Source organism: Lissotriton helveticus, chromosome 4_1, assembly GCF_964261635.1.
Source record: "Lissotriton helveticus chromosome 4_1, aLisHel1.1, whole genome shotgun sequence".
NCBI classification, from domain to species: Eukaryota; Metazoa; Chordata; class Amphibia; order Caudata; family Salamandridae; genus Lissotriton; species Lissotriton helveticus.
Window position 1 is genome coordinate 2,045,073,207 of NC_136063.1, and position 25,751 is coordinate 2,045,098,957.

General features: G+C 42.5%; 1 protein-coding gene across 2 annotated transcripts in view; it reads right to left on the reverse strand.

Annotated features, from left to right (window-relative positions):
- Positions 1-25,751, reverse strand: part of UPF3B (UPF3B regulator of nonsense mediated mRNA decay) — a 233,505-nt gene that overhangs the window by 81,804 nt on the left and 125,950 nt on the right. For both annotated transcript variants that reach the window (XM_078688708.1, XM_078688709.1), the window contains exons 5-6: positions 14,836-14,946; positions 81-124 (exon numbers count right to left, since the gene is read on the reverse strand). In XM_078688708.1, the coding sequence (XP_078544834.1) occupies positions 81-124; positions 14,836-14,946 (155 nt within the window). The remainder of the gene's footprint in view (positions 1-80; positions 125-14,835; positions 14,947-25,751) is intronic.

Sequence of the window (25,751 nt, forward strand, 5' to 3'; positions counted from 1 at the left end):
TATTACATTTTGGAAATATTTTTAAAGGACAAAGTAATCTGCTTTGTAAGCAAAGAAATAATAAAAATGCGTATTCTTACCTGCCTGTTTTTCAAGAAGCTCAACAGAGGTGTGGTTTTCTGGGCTGCAACAATAACAGAAACGAAAACTTAGAACTATGTCTTCTGTTTGAAGTGCTACACAAGGGTTTGCATTCTACAAAATGATTTTAAAGTGCACATTCTTCCATTATTTCTAAGAAAGATGACAGTAAGACCAAATGGAGAGTTTGGGTCTAGGTTCCTGCCAATCCTAAAAGCGAAAAATTATAATTTGAATCATGCTAGAGAATAATTATCCCTCCAGAGTGCTTAAACCCTCTTTTCAAAGCGGCTGACCACGGAGGTTTGTCTTCATGTTTTTCATCTAGAATGACCAGTGTAGACATGCTCACTGTAAGCCTTGGATGATGCAACAACTGTTTTGCTCCCTGTGACGCTGCAACAGTAGCTTTCTTTCACAACAAACCAATCACTTAAGCAAGAATATATATATAACATTGGCTGACTCTCCAGCCATAACTTACAGCCGTGCCAGGTCAATGAGCGATATGCTTGTGAAGAGTAGTCCGGAGGTTGTGAGCACAGATAATTGGCTCATGCAGAGTAAAGGTTTTTATCAAGTGCGCTGTCTGCAAGGCATGCACCATGGGTAAAAACAAAACGACGTATATGTCCCCATTTAGTGAGGCTCCGATCCTGATTACCAAGAAGATGACATGCAAATCAGATTTTGTCATCTATGTGCTGGAGTGTGCGTGTAGGCTACGGTACGTGGGTAGCACCAAGCTACAGGTCCACAAGCGCATACTCCAGCACATGAGGGCTGTTAACAACAAGGATGAAGCATACCCTGTGGCGAGACATGTCAACTCTTGCCACAAGGGGGATTTGGGGTGCCTCAGTTATTATGCTGTAGATATGGTGCCGCCACTCCGCAGAGGAGGCAACAGGGAAGCACGCCTGAGGTTACTAGAGACTAGATATATTCTTGAACTCAACACCAAGACACCGAATGGCCTTAATGCGACAGAGGACTTGTACACATGCTTGTAGATTGAAACAGAAAGATGAATTATACATGCACTAGTGCAAGGTAGTCCTCAGAGAAAAACCTGCGAGATATGTCATCCAAACTGAACAAAATGGCTTTTTAAAAAAATCAATTTAGTTTATTTATCACTAGGGATAATTATCCACAAACAAATCCAGCCCACTTGGGCTTTTATTGTAAATCCTCCCCTTCGCACTTTAAACCCAGTTAAGTGAGACATTTGAATTGCATATCTTTGCACATTTAAAGCAGATTTTTCATATACTGTTATCAATGTGCATTAATGAATTCAATGAAATTGTTATTGGTATTCGTTTTTGATAATGGTGTATATATGTAATGAAATATTAGCCTCGATTTTACATTTGATATAGTGTTAAATGAATAAGACCTTTATTAATATTTATAATTATATATATTTGTATTTATCTATTTATTGCAAAGTTTGCACAACATTTATTCTGGGTTGACATATTGGAGAGTATGACAAGTGAAAACGATGCAATGTATATATTTTAGCAATGTTGCTGAATATAATATATTCTGTACGTTGTTCTATTGTGTAGGTGGAAGTTTGTGGAGTAGGCAGTAGTCTGTTGTTCATATCTACAGGCCCAGGTGACCCATGTATGCACTTTAAAATCACGAGGTGTAATTGACCATGTCATGTGATCAAGGGCTTGAGGGCCCGACATCCGGTTCGTTATATAATATATATATATATATATATATATATATATATATATATATATATATATATATATATATATATATATATATATATCAACAATGTTCCTGTTTCACCAATCCACGGTGAAAGTAAACCAGGTAAGGACCTCTTAGCGTGACTTCCTTTTAAAATTTGGCAAAAAGAGGCAGCAACAATGTTTTTCAATGAAAAGTGAGTATTTATTTCACACAAATGAAATAAAAAGACATGACGCTTTTCGCTCCTCGCAGAACATGCTTGAGCAAAAGACCTCCAATTTAATGAAGACGCCGCACACCACTTCAACGGTTTAACTTCGGTTCTTTATTTCGAAAGTTCCTCACCAGGTGAGGAACTTTGGGAATAAAGAACCGAAGTTAAACCGTTGAAGTGGTGTGCGGCGTCTTCATTAAATTGGAGGTCTTTTGCTCAAATATATATATGTGAGCAAGGGCATCCGCCCGAAACGCGTCAGTTTTGCTGCTCAGTTTGCCTTAATAAAATACTACATCTTGCCTTATTGAGGATTCGTTTGGTCATCTGTTCTGGTTCTTTGAGCCAGTTTGCAGTTCTGGCTGTATGTATGCATGCATGCATGCATGCATGCATGCATGTATGTATGTATGTATGTGTATATGACGCAGTAAAAGCTAAAGCGCGTTCCAATATGACTAACCAACAAACAAGAGAGGATATTCTGCTTCCAGCAACCTCTTTTTCCAGCTTAAGTTCAGCAGTGGAAAGTGATCTTGAGGCGGACCCCAGCCGTGACGCGGCTTTGGGGTTTACCAAGCTCTCCTTGCCACAGGAGGTGGATTGCCTGTGTCAGGATCGACGCGAAACCTACGATCACACAAAGCCCGCGCTCCAAAAAACAGCGGGCAAACCACAAACGCTGGCAACGCCGGAAATGCCGCATCAGGAACATCAAACGGCAACAATTAGGGCAAACAAAGCCATTGGAAGCGCAATCAAAGAAGAAATCGCAAAACGAAACAAAATCAGTAATTAATCTCACAGACTTGAAGCTTACTCCTGCTGAAACTGCTGTATTAAATCTAGGACTATCATATTGCCCACCATGCAACATGAACTATGCCGATACTCGCATGGATCTTTATAGATTCACAAGAAAATTGAAACTTAAAAAATTCTTTGAACTACATCCAAAGAAATCTAATCTGCCAGAAACAGCATCTAGTCCGACCTTTTCCAGCAGCCAAAGCCAGATGACCTTTAATACCATTTGGGATTTACAACAACAATCTTCTTCAGGCAATTTGAGGGAAGTTCCACTAGAACATACTGGACAACGGATTACACCTTTCAAGCCCAAATCGATCTTTCATCCTATCATGGCTCATGACAATTTGGATTCCTTTCAGGAGATTGTAGTGCGAGATATGAAACATCTATATATCGCAACCAACAAGAAGAAATTCTACATCTCCAAACAGAATCGATGCTACAATCAATTGGTCACAAAACTTAAACTTGACCATAATATCATTGTAAAGCAGGCCGACAAGGGCGGAAACGTGGTCCTTTGGCCAAGAAACATGTACCTCCAACAAGCGGAATTACAACTAAATGATACATCATGTTACCGCAGGAGCAATGTCCAAATTGTCAAAAATACATGGATTGAGCAACATCAGAAGCTTCAAATATGGCGAAGCGCAGGGCTTTTATCACATGAGGAATTCAAATACCTCAGAAAAGAACATCCTGTAATCCCTTCATTCTACCTGCTTCCCAAAGTTCATAAGGACAGTGCTATACCACCAGGACGCCCCATCATCTCAGCAATAGATAGCTCTTTGGAACATGTTTCTAAATACATGGACTTTTTTTTACAGAACCATGTTAGGAACCTTAGATCATATGTTAGGGATTCCTTTGATTTTCTCAGTAAAATTGCAGAATTTGATTGGGAAGAGAACATGGTGCTAATGACTTTGGATGTTTCATCCCTTTATACTTCGATCAGGCATGGGGATGGTCTCAAGGCCTTGGACTATTACCTTAACAAGGATTTGCCTCAACCAACAGCACATAACAAAATGCTAGTCGACATGACTAAAATGTGCCTTGAACAGAACTTTTTCATTTTCAATGGCGCAATATACCATCAGATAAGGGGTGTTGCGATGGGGGCCTGCTTCTCACCCAGCTACGCGTGTTTACACGTAGGGCTGTGGGAGGAGCAGGTCCTCGCCTGTCAGCACCAAGAGTTTATTTCCAATAACATTGCCTTATATTTGCGTTACATTGATGATGTTTTTATTATTTGGAGAGGCAACCAGGATAGTGCCAGGGCCTTTGTTGAGTTGATTAATTTGAACAACGTTAATCTTAATTTCACTGTAAATTTAAGTTCTGAATCGATTTGTTTTTTGGATGTGGAGATATTTGTGAAGGATTCCACCTTGAGTACACGACTCTACCGGAAGCCCAGTGCAGGTAATACTATACTGCACTCCAACAGCCAACATCCTGCACATCTGATTCGGAGCATTCCCTTTGGGGAGATGCTCTGAATCAGGAGGATTTGTAGCTCGGATGCCGAATGTGCGGCTGCACAGGAGGCATGTAGATTACGTTTCTTGGCCAGGGGTTATTCCTCGGAAAATATCAATAAAGCGATCAGGCGCTCCAATTCAGTAAGCAGACAAGAGGCATTGATCTCTAAATCTAGGAACACTAATTTGGAGATTCCTGGGACAGGAGATGGACAAATGAGTTCTCCACGACTCATTTTGACATTTAATCGTCAACATGGGGCTTTACGTAAAATCGTAAATAAAAACTGGAATTTGGTCCGCAGTGACCCAGTAATTGGTCACAAAATAGACACCAAACCCATTTTGACTTTTTAGAAAGTCCCCCTCAATGTCCAAAACCTTGGTCAGTAACACTCTGGAACCCAAGATTTCTGCAACCTGGGGAGCACTAAAGAAGGGCTTCAAGATTTGCCCACAATGCAAAGCCTGTCGATATGGTTCCAACAGGACCCACTTCCAAAGCCCCTTTCAGCAACATCCCACTGCCATCCTTAAATGGCTTAACTGTAAAACTGAGTACGCCATTTATGTGTTGGAGTGTCCGTGTGGACTCCAATATGTGGGCAGCACTAAGCTGCCCGCCCACAAGCGAATACTCCAACACATACGTGCAATAACTGGGCATGATCAGAACTATCCGGTTGCCAGGCATTTTCAGGAAAAACATCTAGGCATTCCTGACAAACTCCAATTCTTTTTAATTGCTTGTGTCGAGCCATCGAGGAGGGGAGGTGACCGTGAGGCCAAACTCCGCCTCCTCGAGACGAGATACATCTTGGAGCTTAACACCAAGAATCCTAATGGCCTTAATGATAGGGAGGACCTTTATACCTGCCTTTAGGATTTAGGAGTTTGTTTTATAAGACCTGTCCGGATAATGTGATATTCGTTGTTCTAGGTTTGTTGTTTCCAAATTTCTGTAATTGTATATATTGATGAATTTATTTCTCTTCAATCTGTAAATATTTTGGTACGAATTTTAACATTAGAGAATTTTCAATCATAATATTTGCACTTTATTGGTATATTTGCACTATTTCTTCATGCACTTTTCTTGGCTGTTCAGACATTTATTGTGACTTGCCCACTCGGGCTCCATTCTGATATCTATTGTCATATGGATTTGGATGAACGCTGCTAACTCATATACTGAGCTATTTTCTTTTGGGCATAACATGATTATGAGATAATACCCATAGTGTACATAGATGATACTAATTGTCGTGTATATACTTTTGTTGGTTTTTCATCATGTTTTCTTTGCCCTACAAATATGCTCCTTTATCTAGGAAATCCCTTTACATGATTTCACGGATTGTGCTATTTTCATTGAAAAAATTGCTTTATTTTTTGCATCCTTTGACTATTTGCACGTGGGCAGCGTTTCATTATATAGTATTTTTTCCATGCCTATGATTTATTTGATTGCACTGTCACTTTAAAAGCTTTGCTAACTATGTGTAGTTTGTCATGTGATCAAGCCTCCCTGGAGGCGAAACGCGTCATGGCGGCAGCGCTGGCTTCACGATATTAAAAATCACCTTGCACCAGCACTACTGGGTCGACTCTTTGTTGCTGGACACTGTTGGCAAACTGTTCTTTTGCCAAAGCGACAACTTTCGGAATATATATATATACATACATATATACATACATACATACATATACACACACACACGCACACACACACACACAAACACAAACATATATACATACATACACCCCTTGCCTCAAGAGTAGTTCAACCTTGAATCACCACTTCTGCTCTGCATTTTGTAAATGCTCCCAGTTTTTTTTGGGGGGGGGGATTGACGGCGTGGAAATGTTGAAGCATGGACTCAGCATAGAGGACAAGGAAACTGACACTTTGACCAATAGTGAGGCACTTAATGTCAAAATGGAGGACTCAAAAGCATCTCTATGCTGAGTAGTACAAATTATGGTGCTATGAGCAATCAGAAGGCAACCGGAAGTACCAATATTTTGAGGCTGAACCTTGGGGTTAGAGGGGTTCTAGATTTTTTTACTTCATTTTTTATTCAAGAGGTTTACCCGAAGGTATTGGAGCGCTTTACAGCAGAAAGGAGAGAAATCAAATAAAGGAGATAAAAATAAACATAAGTGTTCATAAGTGTTCAAAAGTTGCATTGTGCTGTGTGTCCGAGGTTCGCCATTGAGGTAGAGAGGTCCAGAGGTAGTCTCAAAGCATAGACAAAGTCTTAGGCTTAATCTTCCTCCGAGCGGCGGTGAACAAGGAGGGGGTTAGGGAGAGGGGACAAGGTAGGGAGTGGAGGAGCATTGCCAGGTGGCTGCAGAGTGGAGGCTTGTGAGTTACGGATTTCAGTTCGGGAAGGCACAGTTGATAGAGATCTTTTAGGAGTCTTTTGAATTTAGCAAAGGAGGGGGTAGTTCTGACATCAACAGGTATGGAGTTTTTTGTTTGCGTGTTTTCAAGGGGATGAGTAAGAGGGAGTTGGAGCTCCTGAGGTTTCTAGAATGGCTGGCTTTAAGTTTAGAGGTCAGGTATTCTGTTTCCCTGTGTGCAGGGCTTTGTGCCGGAGGCAGGCAGTTCTGAAGCTAGCACGCATTTCCACTGGGAGCCATTTTAGTTCTCTGAGTGCAGGAGATATGTGGTCATATTTTTTGACTCCGGTGACCATTCTGGCAGCAGCACTTAGAGTTGTTTTGAGTGGCGCTAAGTGGGAGAGAGCTTTACCGGAGAGGACTGCGTTCCCTTAGTCCAGTCTAGACAACACCAGTGATTGGGTGGCTTGATTGAGGTCCAGAGGTGGAATGTAGGGATTGATTTTATTGAGAAGCTTCAGATTGAGGAAGGCACTGGTCATGGTTAGTTTGTGGTCAAGGTTGATTCCTAGTGATTTTACCGAGTTTGCCAGGGTGAGATTACCGTTGAGAGCATCGACTGCTTTCAGCCACTCTATGATTTGCGGGTTTTCTTCATTATTGGAGATGAGGAGGATTTCGTTTTTTCCCGGATTGAGTTTAAGGTGGCTTGTTGATAGCCATTGTTTAACTTCTCTGAGAGTATTGTTGAGTCTTAGAATGTCATTAATGGAGGTTTCCAAGTAGGTCTGGGTGTCGTCTGCATATAGGGGGAAGGGGATGTTGGCTTTTTTCAGAATGGTGGTGAGGGGTTCCATGTATATGTTGAACAGTTGAGGGGAGAGAACTGATCCTTAGGGGACACCTCTGTTGACGGGGAGTAGGTCGGACATAACGGATTTGATTTTTATCCTTTGGGAGCGATTGTGAAAGAAGGAGAACCATTGAAGGACTACCTCGTCTGCACCTACCCGGTCTTTGAGAGCCTTGATAAGAAGATTGTGATCCACCGTGTCAAAGGCTGCCGACAGGTCTAGGAGGATGAGTAGGCAACAATGGTCCGTGTCAAGGGAATTGAGGATGTCATCCACAATGTTAAGGATTGCGGTTTCGGTGCTACAGCCTTTTCTGAAGACCGATTGGTGTTGGTCTAGCAGATTAATATTGTCAATATGTTGGTTCAGTTGGCGGAGAGTGCATTTTTTGAGGATTTTGGCAAGGAAGGGAAGATTGGAAACCGGTCTGAAGTTGTTCAGGTCGTTGGTGTCTAGGCCTGGCCGACTTTGAGGCAATCTGGTATGATGCCGGTTTTTAAGGAGCTGTTTATGATTTCACACCACAAAGGTGCAAGGGAGAGTTTCAGCTTTTTGGCCATTTGGGAGGGTATAGGGTCGAGGATGTGGGATGAGGGCTTGGAGGAGGAGATTAAATTGAGAATCTCAGCTTCAGGGATGGGGTCGAAGGATCTCCAGGTTTTTGTGGGGCGCCAGCTAGAGGTAGTCTCGATTGCTGGGGCAAAGTTTTTGCCGGCAGGAACGAGGTTGGTATCAAGTGGTAATTCAATCTTGATGATTTTGTCGTTAAAGAAGTTGGCGAAGCTGTCACATAAGTCTTTGGAGGCCTGGACTTGAGTAGTAGAGGACTTGGACGTTTGTTGCTTGATGATGTTAAAGAGTTCTTTTGGTCTGTTTTTCGCATTGTCAAGCACGGTGCAGAAAAAGTAGTTTTTTTCATTATTGATATGTCTTTTGTACTTTCTTCTTGCTGATTTGAGTTCTTCGCAGAGGCAAGAGGAGGGATTCTTTCTCCAAAGACGTTCTGTGGCTCTAAGTTGCCTCCTTTCATCGTTGATGTCCTTTTTAAACCAGGATCTGGAGGGGATGTTCCTGGATCTTTTCAGTTTCAGTGGGGCTAGTTGGTCCAAGATGGAGGACATGGTTGTGTTGTAGTGGGATGCGAGTTCTGTAGTTGAGAGGCCATCAGGGGAGATGGGCAGGAGGGTGCTTATTTTTTCTTCTAAGTCAACTGTGTTGATCTGTGTTAGGTTGCTAGAGGTTGCCATAAGAGGGGGGTTTTGGATGGAAGGTTGGCACATGATCGGTTGCGAGATGTGGAATAGAATTAAGTGGTGGTCTGACCAGTCGACCGGAAGGATGTGGTCTATTGTGATTGCGTCGTGTTGGGCGATGATGGCATCCAGGATTGCCCCTTTGCTAAGAGTTTTTTTTAAGCAGTGCTGGATAAGGTTGTTGGAATGTAATAGCCCGTTCAAATTTTGTTTGGAGCGTTGTTTTTATCATTCCAGTGGAGGTTGAGGTCGCCCAGAATTAGGTTGTTGCTATCTCGGAGAGAGCAGTGGGCGATCAGGTCTGCCAGGTGTTACGTGAACGTGACGGTGTTGCCTGGGGGATGGTATAGGAGATGGCAGTATAGTAGATTGTTGTTACTGTTTTTGATGTTGGCAGTTAGGCATTCGAAGGAGTTGCAGTTGAAGGTATCAATTTCGGTCACTGACACTTTGTTGTTGTGAATGATTGCTAAAACGCCGTCATTTTGGTCTTTTCTATCTCTGTTGATGATCGAGAAACCCGGGGGTACAAGCATATCCATTAAAGGGGGAGAGGAGTCATTGAGCCAGGTCTCTGTGATGAAGGCTAGATCTATGTCATGGTTAAGGATGGATTCAGCTAGCTCTGTGGCATGTTTAGTGGCTGATCTGCAATTTATGAGCATGCAGTTAGTACGGGGAGTCTCTTTTTTTGGTTCGGTTGTTAGTGAAGCAGTAGGGATTTTGATGAGAGGCTGGGGGTCTAGGGGGTTTCGTAATGGAGTGCTCACTTCTGAATCCAGTGATTACCTGAATAGTGGATTGCAGGATGTGAGTGGAGGGGGTGGTGTATGAGGAGGCAAGCTCGGTCGCTTCATCAGAGGACATGGCTTCCATAGTTCTATTCGGTCTCAGGGCATGGATCGAGAGGGGGGATGCGGTCCAGCTGGGATGTGGGCCCTTGGGAAGCCGATGGTGTGCAAGGTTGGGAGTAGAGTGAGTGTTTAAGGGGGGCTTATGGAGTGTCGTGAGGTTGCTTAGGATGTCATTCAGGCCCTGTATTATAATAGCCACTTGGCTTCCAATAAGGGAGAGCTGGCGGCCCATCTCTTCTTGAGTGGGGGTGGGTTGCTTCTGGGTAGGGTCTTCTCGGCGAGGAGAAGAACTGACACGGTTGTGCTGTCTTCTGGTAGTAGTTGTGTTGGAAGTTTGGGTTATGGAATAAGGCGTAGGGTGAGGGGGGTCGTGTTGTGGTAGTGGTTTTTTTTTTGCAGGTGGGTATAGGGAGGTGATTGGGAGACTTAGAATGGGTATTGAGGTCGCCCGGTAATGTTTGGAGGTGGTTATGCACAGGGGGCTGTTCCAGAGGATAGACTAATGCAGGAGGGGGCGCCTTGTTCTTGGCGGAAGAGATGTTGGAGGATGTTCGAGGTGAAGCGTAAGTGATTGTGATAGCGGGAGCAAGACTGGGGAGGGTGTTCTGTTGGAGGGACTGGTTGTCAGGGTAAACAGGGAGCGCTGGGAGGGGGGGGGGGGGGGCTGTGCTTGTGTGTTAGTCCGTAGGGAAGAGGAGATCAAAAGCCTCGAGGTTGGCATTGTTAGCTTGAATCAGGACTGTGCCGTTGGAGTAGATGGTTACAGAGGTGTTTCCACAGCGCGGCAGGTGGTTAGGGGTAGAGAATGATAGTATGCAGCTATGGGGAGTATTGGTGGTTTTGGTAATGTGGAGTTGTGCTCTAAGGATGGAGTTCCAATTGCCGGGCCTTTCCGTGTGAAAGATGAGGTCCATTTTTACTGGCCCTGTGGCGGAGAAGTGATTCAGGGTATTGCCTGATCAGTTTGTGTTTGAGTTTTTTTTTTGCTTTGGGTGAGAGGTTTGCGGGGGGGGGGGGAGGGGGGTACTGATCGAGAAGGAATTCGGGCAGTGCGGCTTTATGTAGGGTGAGGAGAGGGGGCTGGGTGAGGTTGTCGTGGTAGAAGGCATTTTATCTAAGTTGGCGGTGGGGCTAGTTCCTTTCTGGCTAGGTGTGTTATGATAACTCAGCGGTCGGGGAGGGTAGTGGCGACGGACAGGACTGCAGATCGCTTCTATATGTATTGGGTTAGTTGGCTGCTGACACGTGGTCTTTGGGGGCAGGGAGAGAGTGGGAGCAGTGGGGCTTGAGTCAGTTTTGTTTCTGGAGGGAAGTGGGCCAGTTAATGTTGTCTGGCTATTGAAATTACGAGTTATGTGACCAGAGTCTAAGGGGAGAGCCCTCAGGTGGTCAGGCCTAGTGAATAGATGGGCAGTGCAGGATAAGGATTTGGTGGGCTAACGGTGCAGCAATGCGGACACTGCAGTAGGGAATTAATGAGCCTGCCCTCAGGGACAGTGCCTCGTCAGTGGGGTTAGCAGGAAGGAGTTGAGCTACGGTATCTACATGGAAAGAGTTATCACCTATGCAGGGGGTCAGATTTGTATTAAAGAGAGGTGATTCCCAAGGAACGAGGTGAAAGGGAGGCATTCAGGGTGAAGGGACTCACCGGCGCAGTCTGAAGCTCAAGGATGTTTGTAGTGCATTTTTCAGGTTTCCTTAGAATCAGCTTGGAGATCTTTGATGGCCTTGGAAGTCTGGGCTCCCTTGGGACCTCTGCGGGGTGCCCTTGAGCTGTGAGCAGTTTATTCAGTGGGTCAGGGTCTCAATGTGCCCACATGGCGGGCATTTTTTGAACTGCCACTGTAGAGCTTAGCAGTAACTTAAAGACGGCTACCGAGGTCTCCCTGATGTCGGGTTGAGGAACACTGGCGGTCGAGGTTCTCATGTGCCCCGTGCAAGGTGACAGCAGATTGCTTACAGTCCGTTTCCAGGGAGTATTTTTTAGTAATGGTCCTCCTTATTGTCCAGGGTGGGGGGACAATAAGGAGGACCAGGAGGACCAATAAGGAGGGCTTTCGGGACTGAGAGGGTGCCCTTAAACAGAGATCCGTTATTTCCCCAATGTTAATGAGGCGGCCATTTTTTGGTCAGGCACTGCAGGGCTTTGCAGTCTATGAAATCCAGCTGTCTGAGGTCCCCATTTCGCCAGAATCAAGATTGTGGCGGGCCGAGGCTCTCGTGGGCCCGCTGCAGGGTGTCACCGAATTGGCTGCAGCCCTTTCATTGCAAGTTATTTATCGCAGCTGACCTAACTATGCAGCCATTTTAGGGTTAGGCAGTATGGAGCAAGTGAACAGCTCGTGCTCTATTTCCAAATCAGAGTCAACGTGGTGGCCGTGCAGGGGAAGCGGTCCGTGGAAATCAAGGGGGGCTCTTATGTGTCCGCTACAAGGTGCGAGCAATTTACCTGTAGCCGAGAGTTTTATTTTTGTTTACTTCTTTGGACCTGTCCGGACTATGCAGTCATTTTGGGGTCAGGTGATTACGGAGCATAGGAGCAGTTCGCGCTCAGTTTCAACAAAAAAAGGACCTTTGTGATGGCCGGGTGCGGGAGGCGTTCCCTGGGGCTCGAGGCAGGTCGAGACTCTCCGGTGCACGCTTCAGGGTGCCACCAGATTGACTGCAGGCAAGAGTTTTCTTCCGAGCAGTCCTGAATAAGCTTCCATTTTGGTGTTAGGCGATGCGGAGCGTAGGACAGAATGCGCTCCTTTTTCCCATAGGAGTCTTCAGATGACCAGGTGCGGTGTCCTGGGCTGACAGTACTCTTGTGGTTCCGAGATAGGGTGTCCTGGGATCGAGTGAGGGCTGGGAGCCGCCGATCACCATTGAGGCATCAGTTTCAATCCAGAAAAGTGTTGCGGCAGCGATACTCGTCTTCTTCACAGGGTGATGATCTGTACAGTCGATTCAGGCTTGTCCAACTTGGGACTTAATGTGGTGAGTACTCTTTCTTCCTTGCAGGGGATGGCAGGGGGGGGGGGGGGGGGGTCAACATGGGTTTTTCCTTCAGTGTTGATGCCTGTGCCCGGGAGCTCGATTTAGGACAGACAGGGAAGAAAAGGAGTCTCTGGTCCCTTCTAACAAAACGACACAGCAGCTTGATCTCTGCGTTCGTCAAACTATCTGAGCTTGGTTTGGAGGGTCGAAGGCAGGCCATGCTCACTTCGGTATCACCCTACCCTTCTTAGATTAGATAACTTGCAGCCACAGAATGGACATCGGTCTAAGAAAAGATGCAGAGAAGCTGAAAGAGATCGAAAAATGCAAGAATTGGGTCTACTTCGAAGGATAAAATAGTAATGTCCTAAGACATCAAGTGACAGCAAAAAAATCCAGTTAGTGGATAAGCCAGGCGACTTCGAAGAACATGCCAAGGAGCGGGCAAACAGCCTGATTCTGACCCAACTGTATATGATGGCACTTCAGGAGTTTTCTTTAAGAGCTCGTTTTACACTCAGATTACAGTCTGTGTGAGGAGCACGATTTCCTGAATCATCTTTTTAGTCCGAAATACATTTACAATGTGAATGCTTGCTTCTGTGTTATGGTGTACTGCTGTGCAGTTCTAGTCATTTAAACTGCTTAGGCCATGGTCTCTGGCTTCCAGCAGGAATTCAGTCGGGGTACCCCAATTTCAATATCGGTTCAGTAAGGGGACCCACAAATTCCAGAAGAGATTAAGTGGGAGGCCACATAAGACCAAAGGTTAAGAACCAAAGTTCTACAGCATAAGACTATTAGAGAGAATCCTCTTGTGATGGAGCTCACAACGAATGGGAACATTGGGTGGGGGGTTGGGGGGGCTCAACAATTAAGAAGGGCATTATGTGATGCAACATTTGCATCTACACCATGATTTGTGGTTTTATTATTGGTCAATGCACTCTCCTGAACTGCATTAGCCCTACCCTCTTATCCGAGTTAGAAACACAAGAGGGATCTTCCTCAGTAGGGGAAAACCAGGTCCGTCAAGAGTTAAGAAAGGGTACTAACTTGCCAGATTTACATTATTGAGCAAGCAGAGTTATATTTACTGTGAATTCTCAAATATGTTGACAGAGTATCATTTTGAATAATTTGGTGCAATTGACTGACTTTAAGAGGCGTCATTACCAAGGGGGTACAGTACAGCAAAAAACTGGTATGGACTAATTAATGAAAGTGGATTATTATGTGGTGTGGTTGTGAGACCTCTGTATGTGGACCAAAAAGAGGTTCTAGTAGCTCGGCTGTTTGAGAGGGCTTCCGGCGATGGACATGGGGAATCAGTACAGGACTAGGCACCGCCTCAACATACTGTGATTCTCAGCAAATTAAAAACTCTCCGTGCCTTGAAAAAAAACCACTTTTATGAATCTCACTTTGTGTAATGTAGCTGGTGCACAAGTAAAGGGTTCTAATGCCCTTGAGCCCAGTTGTGCTATGCATAAGTGCCAAAAACCAAATTGTTTATTATGTAGCCATGTCATTAAATTGACTCCATTACCCATCAGAATGCCTGTATAAAGATAAAACAAGAAGACCTGTGTTGCCAATTTAAAATGCTTTTTATGCCTAACCACCGTGAGGATAAACTGGTGGCTTTCTGCAATACAGCTTGACAAAGATAAAGGGTAGTGTAGTGAGAGGGGGCCTAGAGATGCACACAGAGGAATCCAACACCTTCTCTCTCCTGCCAAGTTGTTCACCTTCCTTTTATTGTCTTTGTGACAGCACAGTCAATAAAAGGATGAGAAGCCCAATTTTCCTTTATTTTTTTTTAATAATGTCCTTATTTTTCGCGAGCACTTTTGTAGAAATCATGTGACTTTTACATAAGTGTTGATTTCACGTTTGGTGAAATAAGTTGCAAAAGCTGCAAACTTTCTTGACTGGGGTCTCGGAATGGAATGATGGGTCTCAAGAGCCTTAGAGGCAGAGGAGGAGGATCCTGAGGGATAGGCAGTGGTAAGATCTAGGCTTAAATTTGCTTCCTGCTGTTTTTGTCTTTTTTGGGGAAAGGGGGACGCGGGAGAGCAAGCGAGAGAAGGAGAGCGCGAGAAAGTAATGGCTATGCTCTTGGCACACCCTCTTTTAAATAAAAAAAAACATATCAAAACCTAAAACTGTTAGGACTGGTGTAGGCCAAGGCTTATTTTTAAAACACCTACCGATCTTTCATACCTATTAATTCTTTGTTTCTCGCCTCTATTTCCTCAAGCAAAGTTTCCGGAGTCGATATCAATTTTTCATCATCCACACTATAGGTTTCCAGAAACTTTCTGTACTCTGGATCTAAAACAGAGATAAAACATTAGGACTTGCAGGACAGAATATGTACATTAAATCTTCAAACATACATATTATCAACTCCTAAGGTAAAGAGCAATTTAAACTGATTATAAATATACGTTTAGGTACCTAGCTAAATAGTGGTGTATTTAAAGGTCAAATATATATATGAACAAGGGCTCGTGTAGCCTGAAACGCGCAGCTGTTTTTCTGTGCCGAATAAAATCTTTGCACCTGATCCTGTGGTCAGTCTCCTTTCTCGCTGGTTAGCTTGCCGGAGGTGTTGTGGAGCCTTTGTTGAAAAAAAAATATAAAAAATTTATATATATATATATATATATATATATATATATATATATATATATATATATATATATATATATATATATATATATATATATATATATACACACACATATATACATATACACATACACATATATACATATACACATATACACATATATACATATACACATATATACACATACATATACACATACATACACACATACATACATATACATATATATATATACACATACATATATATATATATATATATATATATATATATATATATATATATATATATACACACACATACATATACACATACATATATATACATATACACATACATATGTATACATATATATACACATATATATATATATACACACATTAGATCCACAGGTTGCTTTGAAAAGCATACAAGACGCACTCAGGAAATTGCAGAAAAGCGGATTTATTATCCAGCAACACGCTACGCGTTTCGACAAATGTTTGTCTTGATCACACGTGAAAACCCCCTGCTGGTGACAATGAGTTATACATTTCGATCATGTGAAATCCTAAACACAGAAAAAGGACATACAAGCAGTTCCACTAAAGTATTATAGTAAAACGACCGCCATATTGGACTGGTGAAAAGTAACCATTGCACCTCGTACTAGGACAGTGCCTAAGGACAAGGAAATAATGCAGCACAAAAATGATGCAGCAAAATTAAGCAAAATTAAACAATTCTAAGGACAAGTGCCCTCTTAAACTTGAAAGTTATTCAATTGAAAAGTAAAAAGTAAAAGTTACTAATACATCTCGTAGTACGACAGTACCTACTGTACAAGTTCATATTGCAACGCAAAATATTAAAGAAGTATAAGGACTAGTGCCCTTCCAACTAAACAGCTAGTCAGTCGTGGATATGAACAAAAGCCAGATTCACTGGGTACATTGGTTACGGCGGTCTGGAACAATAATCAAAACATGGACTGGTCAAATGACATGTCTAACCATGTACCAGAAAAAGTCTTGCAAGCAAATCAAATATGTATGCATCGGACAGCAGGGAGAGTGCAAAGAAATCAAAAAAGTGAAAATTCTACTTTCATTCTTGTGGTAGTGTCATTCATCCAAAGTTCCACATGATAGAGGACCGTGACAATAAATGTGACAGGATTGAACACAGGAATTCTCCATCACATCCTGAAAAATGCACATAAAACATACAGTTAAAATCAAATAAAATCAATGTAAACCTAGAAAAGGAAAACATGAATGATTATATTTTAACTTCTTCATTCTACACAGCTTGTTCTGAAGCTAACAGTAATATTAATAGGACTGAGGGATCCCAGGGAAGGGGGGGGGGGGTGTTTATTTAGTATATGGGGGAGAGGTGAGGGAGGATATTTATCCCTCATGTAAATGAGTGGCAAGCTCCTCATCCCAGTTATGCCCTCCCGGACATTTTGTCTCGAGGTCCATGATCCAGCGTGATTCCTTCTTCCTCAGCGCCAGTTCACGGTTGCCTCCTCTTCTTCCAACATTTACCTGTTCTACCACAAAGAACCTAAGCAGAGAGTTGTCCGAGTTGTGGAATTCTCTAAAATGCCTTGCAATAGGATAGTGACTGTCAACATGGGTAATGGCCCTGAGATGTTCTATTACTCTCTTTTTGGCTGTGCATGTGGTGCTACCCACATATCTTTTGTTACATGGGCATTCAAGTATATAAACAACGTACGTGGTGGTACAGGTGAGGAATTGCTAAATAGGTTTATGTTCCTTCTTCCCTGGTATGTTGATATACTTAACCATAATGCTGTTGGAGCACGCTTTACAATGCCCGCAGGGGTAAAACCCCCTAAGACCTTGAGTCCGTTTTTTGTTGTCAGTTGTGTCACTTTTAATGAGCATATCTCTCAGATTTCTGCCTCGTCTGTAAGTAATTTGGGGTCTAACGGTGAGGAGGGGACCTACAATATTGTCACTACGTAAGATTTTCCAGTTGTTGGCAAGTATTTTACGTACTTTGTCGGATTCCTGATTAAAGGTGGTTATAACTCTCACGTTATTCTGGGTATCTCTGCCTGTGTCTGAGGGTGTCGAATTGAGAGCTTTCGTTCTATCCACACTCCCGACTTTTTGGACAGCTTTGTTGAGTACACCTTCGGGGTATCCTCTCTCTCTAAATCTGTTCAACATGCAATCTTTTTCAGCTAAGAAGGTGGACTCATCGCTACAATTTCTTTTTGCTCTGAGTAGCTCACCATACGGAATGCTCCATTTAAGAGGGTCCGGGTGAGCGCTAAGGGCATGGAGGAGGGTGTTCCCTGCGGTGTCCTTTCTATGCAATTTAGACGTGAGATGCCCATTAGTGACTTCTATTTCTGTGTCGGAAGTCTGGATAAACGTGACAGCTTCTTCACGTGTACCTTGCCAAACGACGAACAGATCGTCGATATATCGTATCCAGGTAGTGACTTTTTCAAAGTATTTATTGAGGTCATTGTCCGATCTGATTTCTTCCTCCCACTTCCCTAGAAACAGATTCGCAAAACTAGGCGAAAATGCTGAGCCCATGGCCGCACCACGTACTTGTTTGTAAATTGCTCCATCGAACATGAAGATATTGTTCCGTAAACAAATTTTCATCATGTTTATGAGCATGTGGGTATGGTCCATGAAACAATTATCCCTTTGTCTAAGAAAATGCAAGCTGGCTTCCATGCCTTGTACATGATCGATGATCGTGTACAGTGCATTGACGTCCATGGTAATGAGAAGAGAGCCCTCTACCCATTGTAAATTATCAATCTTTTTCAAAAAATCAGTGGTATCTTTGATATATGCCGGAAGTCTGAAAACATATTCTCTCAGAAAGTGGTCTACATACTGCGAGAGATTCTCATTAACACTACCTAGGCAGGAGATGATGGGTCTGCCCGGGGGGTTGAGAGCATTTTTATGGACCTTGGGGAGCAGGTAGAATATGGGGAGCTTAGGATAATCTTTCTTCAAAAAGCAAAATTCATGCCATGTCAATAAACCCTTGTCCCGCCATTCAGTAAGTGATTCCCAGGTTTCGAGTATACATTCATTATACTGGACCATAGAGCTTTTAACATAGAAATCACTACTGTTGAGTTGTCTCAATGCTTCGTTTACATACATATCCCTACCCCATAGGACAATGTTTCCCCCTTTATCCGCAGGTCGCAGAACAACACTTTTGTCTTCTGCTAGTGAGAGAATGAATTCCCTCTGACTTTTGGTGAGATCGAAATCACCCTTTCTGCTAGCTCTCGGTGCGTGTTTGAGATTCTTCAGTTCTCTAGTAACCACATCATGGAATGTATCGATAGAATCGTGGGGCATGATGGGACAAAACACAGATTTAGGTTTAAAGGAAGAACCTGCCGCTTTATCCGTTCTATTTTCTTCCATACTACTATTATAGGTATCCTGTTGACTTTCCCAAATAGTCAAATCCATGATATCAGCGGATATTTCCTCAGGAATAGTATCCAAAGGGTCACCTCCACCTGCCGTATATACCACTCCTTGATTATGTTTGAGATAGTGCCATTTCATAAGTTTCAATTTCCTGGTAAATTTAAAGATATCCACTCTTGTGTCAGGGTAATTAAACAATTCTGTGGGACAAAAAGTGAGACCTAAACAATGAGTTTGTTTCTCAGAGTATGTGAGGGTTCTGGAGGAGAGATTAATTATAGTTTTGTTTACCATTTGTGCATCCATGGTTATTTTTTGTTTTTGTAACCACTTCTTTTGTGGGAAACAAAAGAAGTGGTTACAAAAACAAAAAATAACCATGGATGCACAAATGGTAAACAAAACTATAATTAATCTCTCCTCCAGAACCCTCACATACTCTGAGAAACAAACTCTTTGTTTAGGTCTCACTTTTTGTCCCACAGAATTGTTTAATTACCCTGACACAAGAGTGGATATCTTTAAATTTACCAGGAAATTGAAACTTATGAAATGGCACTATCTCAAACATAATCAAGGAGTGGTATATACGGCAGGTGGAGGTGACCCTTTGGATACTATTCCTGAGGAAATATCCGCTGATATCATGGATTTGACTATTTGGGAAAGTCAACAGGATACCTATAATAGTAGTATGGAAGAAAATAGAACGGATAAAGCGGCAGGTTCTTCCTTTAAACCTAAATCTGTGTTTTGTCCCATCATGCCCCACGATTCTATCGATACATTCCATGATGTGGTTACTAGAGAACTGAAGAATCTCAAACACGCACCGAGAGCTAGCAGAAAGGGTGATTTCGATCTCACCAAAAGTCAGAGGGAATTCATTCTCTCACTAGCAGAAGACAAAAGTGTTGTTCTGCGACCTGCGGATAAAGGGGGAAACATTGTCCTATGGGGTAGGGATATGTATGTAAACGAAGCATTGAGACAACTCAACAGTAGTGATTTCTATGTTAAAAGCTCTATGGTCCAGTATAATGAATGTATACTCGAAACCTGGGAATCACTTACTGAATGGCGGGACAAGGGTTTATTGACATGGCATGAATTTTGCTTTTTGAAGAAAGATTATCCTAAGCTCCCCATATTCTACCTGCTCCCCAAGGTCCATAAAAATGCTCTCAACCCCCCGGGCAGACCCATCATCTCCTGCCTAGGTAGTGTTAATGAGAATCTCTCGCAGTATGTAGACCACTTTCTGAGAGAATATGTTTTCAGACTTCCGGCATATATCAAAGATACCACTGATTTTTTGAAAAAGATTGATAATTTACAATGGGTAGAGGGCTCTCTTCTCATTACCATGGACGTCAATGCACTGTACACGATCATCGATCATGTACAAGGCATGGAAGCCAGCTTGCATTTTCTTAGACAAAGGGATAATTGTTTCATGGACCATACCCACATGCTCATAAACATGATGAAAATTTGTTTACAGAACAATATCTTCATGTTCGATGGAGCAATTTACAAACAAGTACGTGGTGCGGCCATGGGCTCAGCATTTTCGCCTAGTTTTGCGAATCTGTTTCTAGGGAAGTGGGAGGAAGAAATCAGATCGGACAATGACCTCAATAAATACTTTGAAAAAGTCACTACCTGGATACGATATATCGACGATCTGTTCGTCGTTTGGCAAGGTACACGTGAAGAAGCTGTCACGTTTATCGATACATTGAATCGGAATTCCTACAATATATATCTCACTCACAACATTAGTGAGAAACGTGTGGAATTTCTCGACACAGAAATAGAAGTCACTAATGGGCATCTCACGTCTAAATTGCATAGAAAGGACACCGCAGGGAACACCCTCCTCCATGCCCTTAGCGCTCACCCGGACCCTCTTAAATGGAGCATTCCGTATGGTGAGCTACTCAGAGCAAAAAGAAATTGTAGCGATGAGTCCACCTTCTTAGCTGAAAAAGATTGCATGTTGAACAGATTTAGAGAGAGAGGATACCCCGAAGGTGTACTCAACAAAGCTGTCCAAAAAGTCGGGAGTGTGGATAGAACGAAAGCTCTCAATTCGACACCCTCAGACACAGGCAGAGATACCCAGAATAACGTGAGAGTTATAACCACCTTTAATCAGGAATCCGACAAAGTACGTAAAATACTTGCCAACAACTGGAAAATCTTACGTAGTGACAATATTGTAGGTCCCCTCCTCACCGTTAGACCCCAAATTACTTACAGACGAGGCAGAAATCTGAGAGATATGCTCATTAAAAGTGACATAACTGACAACAAAAAACGGACTCAAGGTCTTAGGGGGTTTTACCCCTGCGGGCATTGTAAAGCGTGCTCCAACAGCATTATGGTTAAGTATATCAACATACCAGGGAAGAAGGAACATAAACCTATTTAGCAATTCCTCACCTGTACCACCACGTACGTTGTTTATATACTTGAATGCCCATGTAACAAAAGATATGTGGGTAGCACCACATGCACAGCCAAAAAGAGAGTAATAGAACATCTCAGGGCCATTACCCATGTTGACAGTCACTATCCTATTGCAAGGCATTTTAGAGAATTCCACAACTCAGACAACTCTCTGCTTAGGTTCTTTGTGGTAGAACAGGTAAATGTTGGAAGAAGAGGAGGCAACCGTGAACTGGCGCGGAGGAAGAAGGAATCACGCTGGATCATGGACCTCGAGACACAATTTCCGGGAGGGCATAACTGGGATGAGGAGCTTGCCACTCATTTACATGAGGGATAAATATCCTCCCTCACCTCTCCCCCATATACTAAATAAACACCCCTCCCCCCTTCCCTGGGATCCCTCAGTCCTATTAATATTAATGTTAGCTTCAGAACAAGCTGTGTAGAATGAAGAAGTTAAAATATAATCATTCATGTTTTCCTTTTCTAGGTTTACATTGATTTTATTTGATTTTAACTATGTTTTATGTGTATTTTTCAGGATGTGATGGAGAATTCCTGTGTTCAATCCCGTCACATTTATTGTCACGGTCCTCTATCATGTGGAACTTTGGATGAATGACACTACCACAAGAATGAAAGTAGAATTTTCACTTTTTTGATTTCTTTGCACTCTCCCTGCTGTCCGATGCATACATATTTGATTTGCTTGCAAGACTTTTTCTGGTACATGGTTAGACATGTCATTTGACCAGTCCATGTTTTGATTATTGTTCCAGACCGCCGTAACCAATGTACCCAGTGAATCTGGCTTTTGTTCATATCCACGACTGACTAGCTGTTTAGTTGGAAGGGCACTAGTCCTTATACTTCTTTAATATTTTGCGTTGCAATATGAACTTGTACAGTAGGTACTGTCGTACTACGAGATGTATTAGTAACTTTTACTTTTTACTTTTCAATTGAATAACTTTCAAGTTTAAGAGGGCACTTGTCCTTAGAATTGTTTAATTTTGCTTAATTTTGCTGCATCATTTTTGTGCTGCATTATTTCCTTGTCCTTAGGCACTGTCCTAGTACGAGGTGCAATGGTTACTTTTCACCAGTCCAATATGGCGGTCGTTTTACTATAATACTTTAGTGGAACTGCTTGTATGTCCTTTTTCTGTGTTTAGGATTTCACATGATCGAAATGTATAACTCATTGTCACCAGCAGGGGGTTTTCACGTGTGATCAAGACAAACATTTGTCGAAACGCGTAGCGTGTTGCTGGATAATAAATCCGCTTTTCTGCAATTTCCTGAGTGCGTCTTGTATGCTTTGCAAAGCAACCTGTGGATCTAATTTGATTTTCGGCTTGTGGTTCGCCGAACTTGGACGCCACCTGACTTGGGAGCAAGGATCCCGGTAGAACCCTTTGTGCCTATATACATATATATACATATACATATACATATATATATATATATATATATATACACACATATACATATATATATATATATATATATACACACACACACACACACACACACACACACACACACACACACACACACACACACGTATACATATATATATATATATATATATAATTTTTTGCATGCATTGCACCACACGTCTCCAGAATCTTCGCACCATTGGGCACTCCCACAGTATATGGAAGAAAGAGCCCATCCCACCACAGCCCCTCCTGCATAGCCCCTCCCCCCACCCATCAACTGTAGTCTTGTGCATGAGATGTACACCCTGTGCAGTATTTTAAGTTGAATAAGCCCAAGTCTGGCCGAAATCGCCACCTCCCTAGGGGAGGCCAGTGCATACATCCACTCTTCTTCGTCGATCTCTAACCCATCAGCAACCCATCTCTCTTTAAGGGGAAGGAGCGAGTCAGGGGGGTTATTAATTAATTTTTTAGATGTGAGGGAGATGGCGTGTTCTGGCATGTGTCCATCTAGCAGTCTGTCTTCGAGCGGGGAGGCTTGAGGTATTTTTGTCTCTGGAAGTATGTCTGACTGGAGGGAGTGTCTGATTTGCATGTACCTAAAGTATTCAGTTTGCGCTAATTCGTATGTTTGTTGCAAGTGGGCGAAGGAATGCACCCCCTTGGGACTCCACAAGTCTTTAATCTGTGAGATACCAATGAGGTCCCAGTTGCGGAACCCCTTTGTGCGTCCCAAGTTACCCAGTTTTTCGGACGCCCATAGTGGAGTAGCCATGGTAAGGATATTTGACCAACCGAGCTTCCGCTGCGCTATGTGCCATATTTGCACTGAGTGTTTTGTAGGTCCTGTGAGGTGGTATTTACCAGGTTTGGAGTAGAGTCCAATTTCATAATTCCCCTGGGAAGTAGCCATCTGTCCATCCCATAACCCGGGTCGCTACCGTCGCTATATGTCCCTTGGTTAATCGCAGAGAGGTGCGCAGCCCAGTAATATTTGCGGATGTCAGGGAGGGCTATCCCTGGCATCATACCATCCAAGTGTAAGTTTATGTAATGCTATTCTAGGCGTGCCTGCCCAGAGGAGGTCTCGTTGCGCCGCTTCAATTGCTACAAAATAAGAGTTAGGTACCAGGTCCGGATAATTTTGAAGAGCATAAAGAAATCTTGACAGTGCCATCATTTTAAAAAGGGCCGTGCGGCCCAACAAGGACAATGGAAGTTGCTGCCAAGATTTAGCATCGCGTTGGAGACGTTGCAGGGGCGGTAGTAGATTCCTTTCATAAATCTAGCCTTATCTGTGGAGACAAAGACTCAAAGATATTTGAAGCCATCCTCCGCCACTGTGATTGGGCAGGTGCTGGGGAGCTTCGGGGGTTGCCCTGGAGGACGTAAAGGTGAGATTTGCCCCAGTTGATACGTAATCCAGAATTCCTCCCGAAACTCGTGAGAATATCAAGTGCCATGCACAGTTTTCTTAGCAATAATTTTATTGTAACTTCTTTAGTAACATTATCAACAATGTCAACGAAGGTGCAATGAGTGATGTAATACGTGGGGTAATTTGCAGTGCATGGCGAGAAACACCTCCCCCACTTTTTTCTCTGCACCCCCAAAAACTTTCAAGTTAGGAGCAGAGGTGCAATACAAATATTTTTACGAAGATTCGCCAGACAGTGACATAGATATAAGCAAACCAAAAAATGCATTAGTAAACACGACTGCCACTGGGTAACATATAAGTTGGCCCCATTGAAAAAGAGTTAGCTACTTGTATTATTGCGTGGGAAAAAAATAAGGTACTACTTCAGTTGTTTTCTTGGACTAGAATTGCCTATGTTACTCACTGGGTGACTCGGATCTCCGGGAGGAGTTGAAGGGAACGCGGGGAACTGGACAAGAGTATGTGTGTGTATATATATATATATATATACATATATACATATACACACTTGAGCAAAAGACCTCCAATTTAATGAAGACACCGCACACCACTTAAACGGTTTAACTTCTGTTCTTTATTCTCAAAGTTCCTCACCTGGTGAGGAACTTTGGAAATAAAGAACCGAAGTTAAACCGTCGAAGTGGTGTGCGGCGTCTTTTGCTCAAGCATGTTCTGCGAGGATGCCCCAAACCTCGCCGCCAGCACCAGCGGTTAAGCCGCTCCCCCCCCGCTTGGGACATTTGTGTGTATATATATATATATATATATATATATATATATATATATATATATATATATATATATATATATATATACATATATATATATATATATATACATATATATATATATATACACTGAAAAAACCATAGGTTATAGACCATATATAGTTAGGAATTAGCATTTACAAAACCTTGAAAATTCACTGAAAAAACCATAGGTTATAGACCATATATAGTTAGGAATTAGCATTTAAAAAACCTTATTTTACTCACACAAACCATTGAAATTCCATATATAGTTAGTTGCACTAACTATATATCGCGCACCCGCAATCCACTGCTGATGATGTCACATATTACATCATTCATGACATGGTCAGTGACATCACTGATGACATCACTGATGACATCTCAAATGACATCACTGATGACATCATCCAGTGACTGTGTGTTTCTGTAAACTTTAAATATGTTTTACATATTGAAGAATGAGTAGATGTATAAGTGTCTGGATGAAGCATTTAGTAGGTGGGTGACTGACTGTATGAGTGAGTGATTAAATGTGTCTCACTGAGTGCATGGGTTAGTGACTAAACTGTCTTAATTTGTGCATCATTATGTCTGTTGTTCTGTAAACTGCTGCATGTGTTGATCAGTAGCTATATGAGTAACTATATGGGTTATTGATTGATTGCCCAAGTATTTGCATGGGAGACTGAGTGTGTGTGTGGCTGGCTGGGAGGTGTGTGACTCTGTGCAGATCAATGTGTACTACTATCAATGATTGTATAAGAGAGTAAGTATGTGTTAGTATATGGTTGAAAACGTAAGGTGCTCTATGTTTAACTGTATAAACTAGAAAATGGAAGTGTGATTGATTCTTTACAGGACTGACTAGGTGTGTGAGTAACTCCATGGATGAGTGGCAGAGTGTGAGTGTCTGTATAGGTGTATGAGTGCATATGATAGTGTTGTAAAGAAGAGTGATTGTATGTATGAATG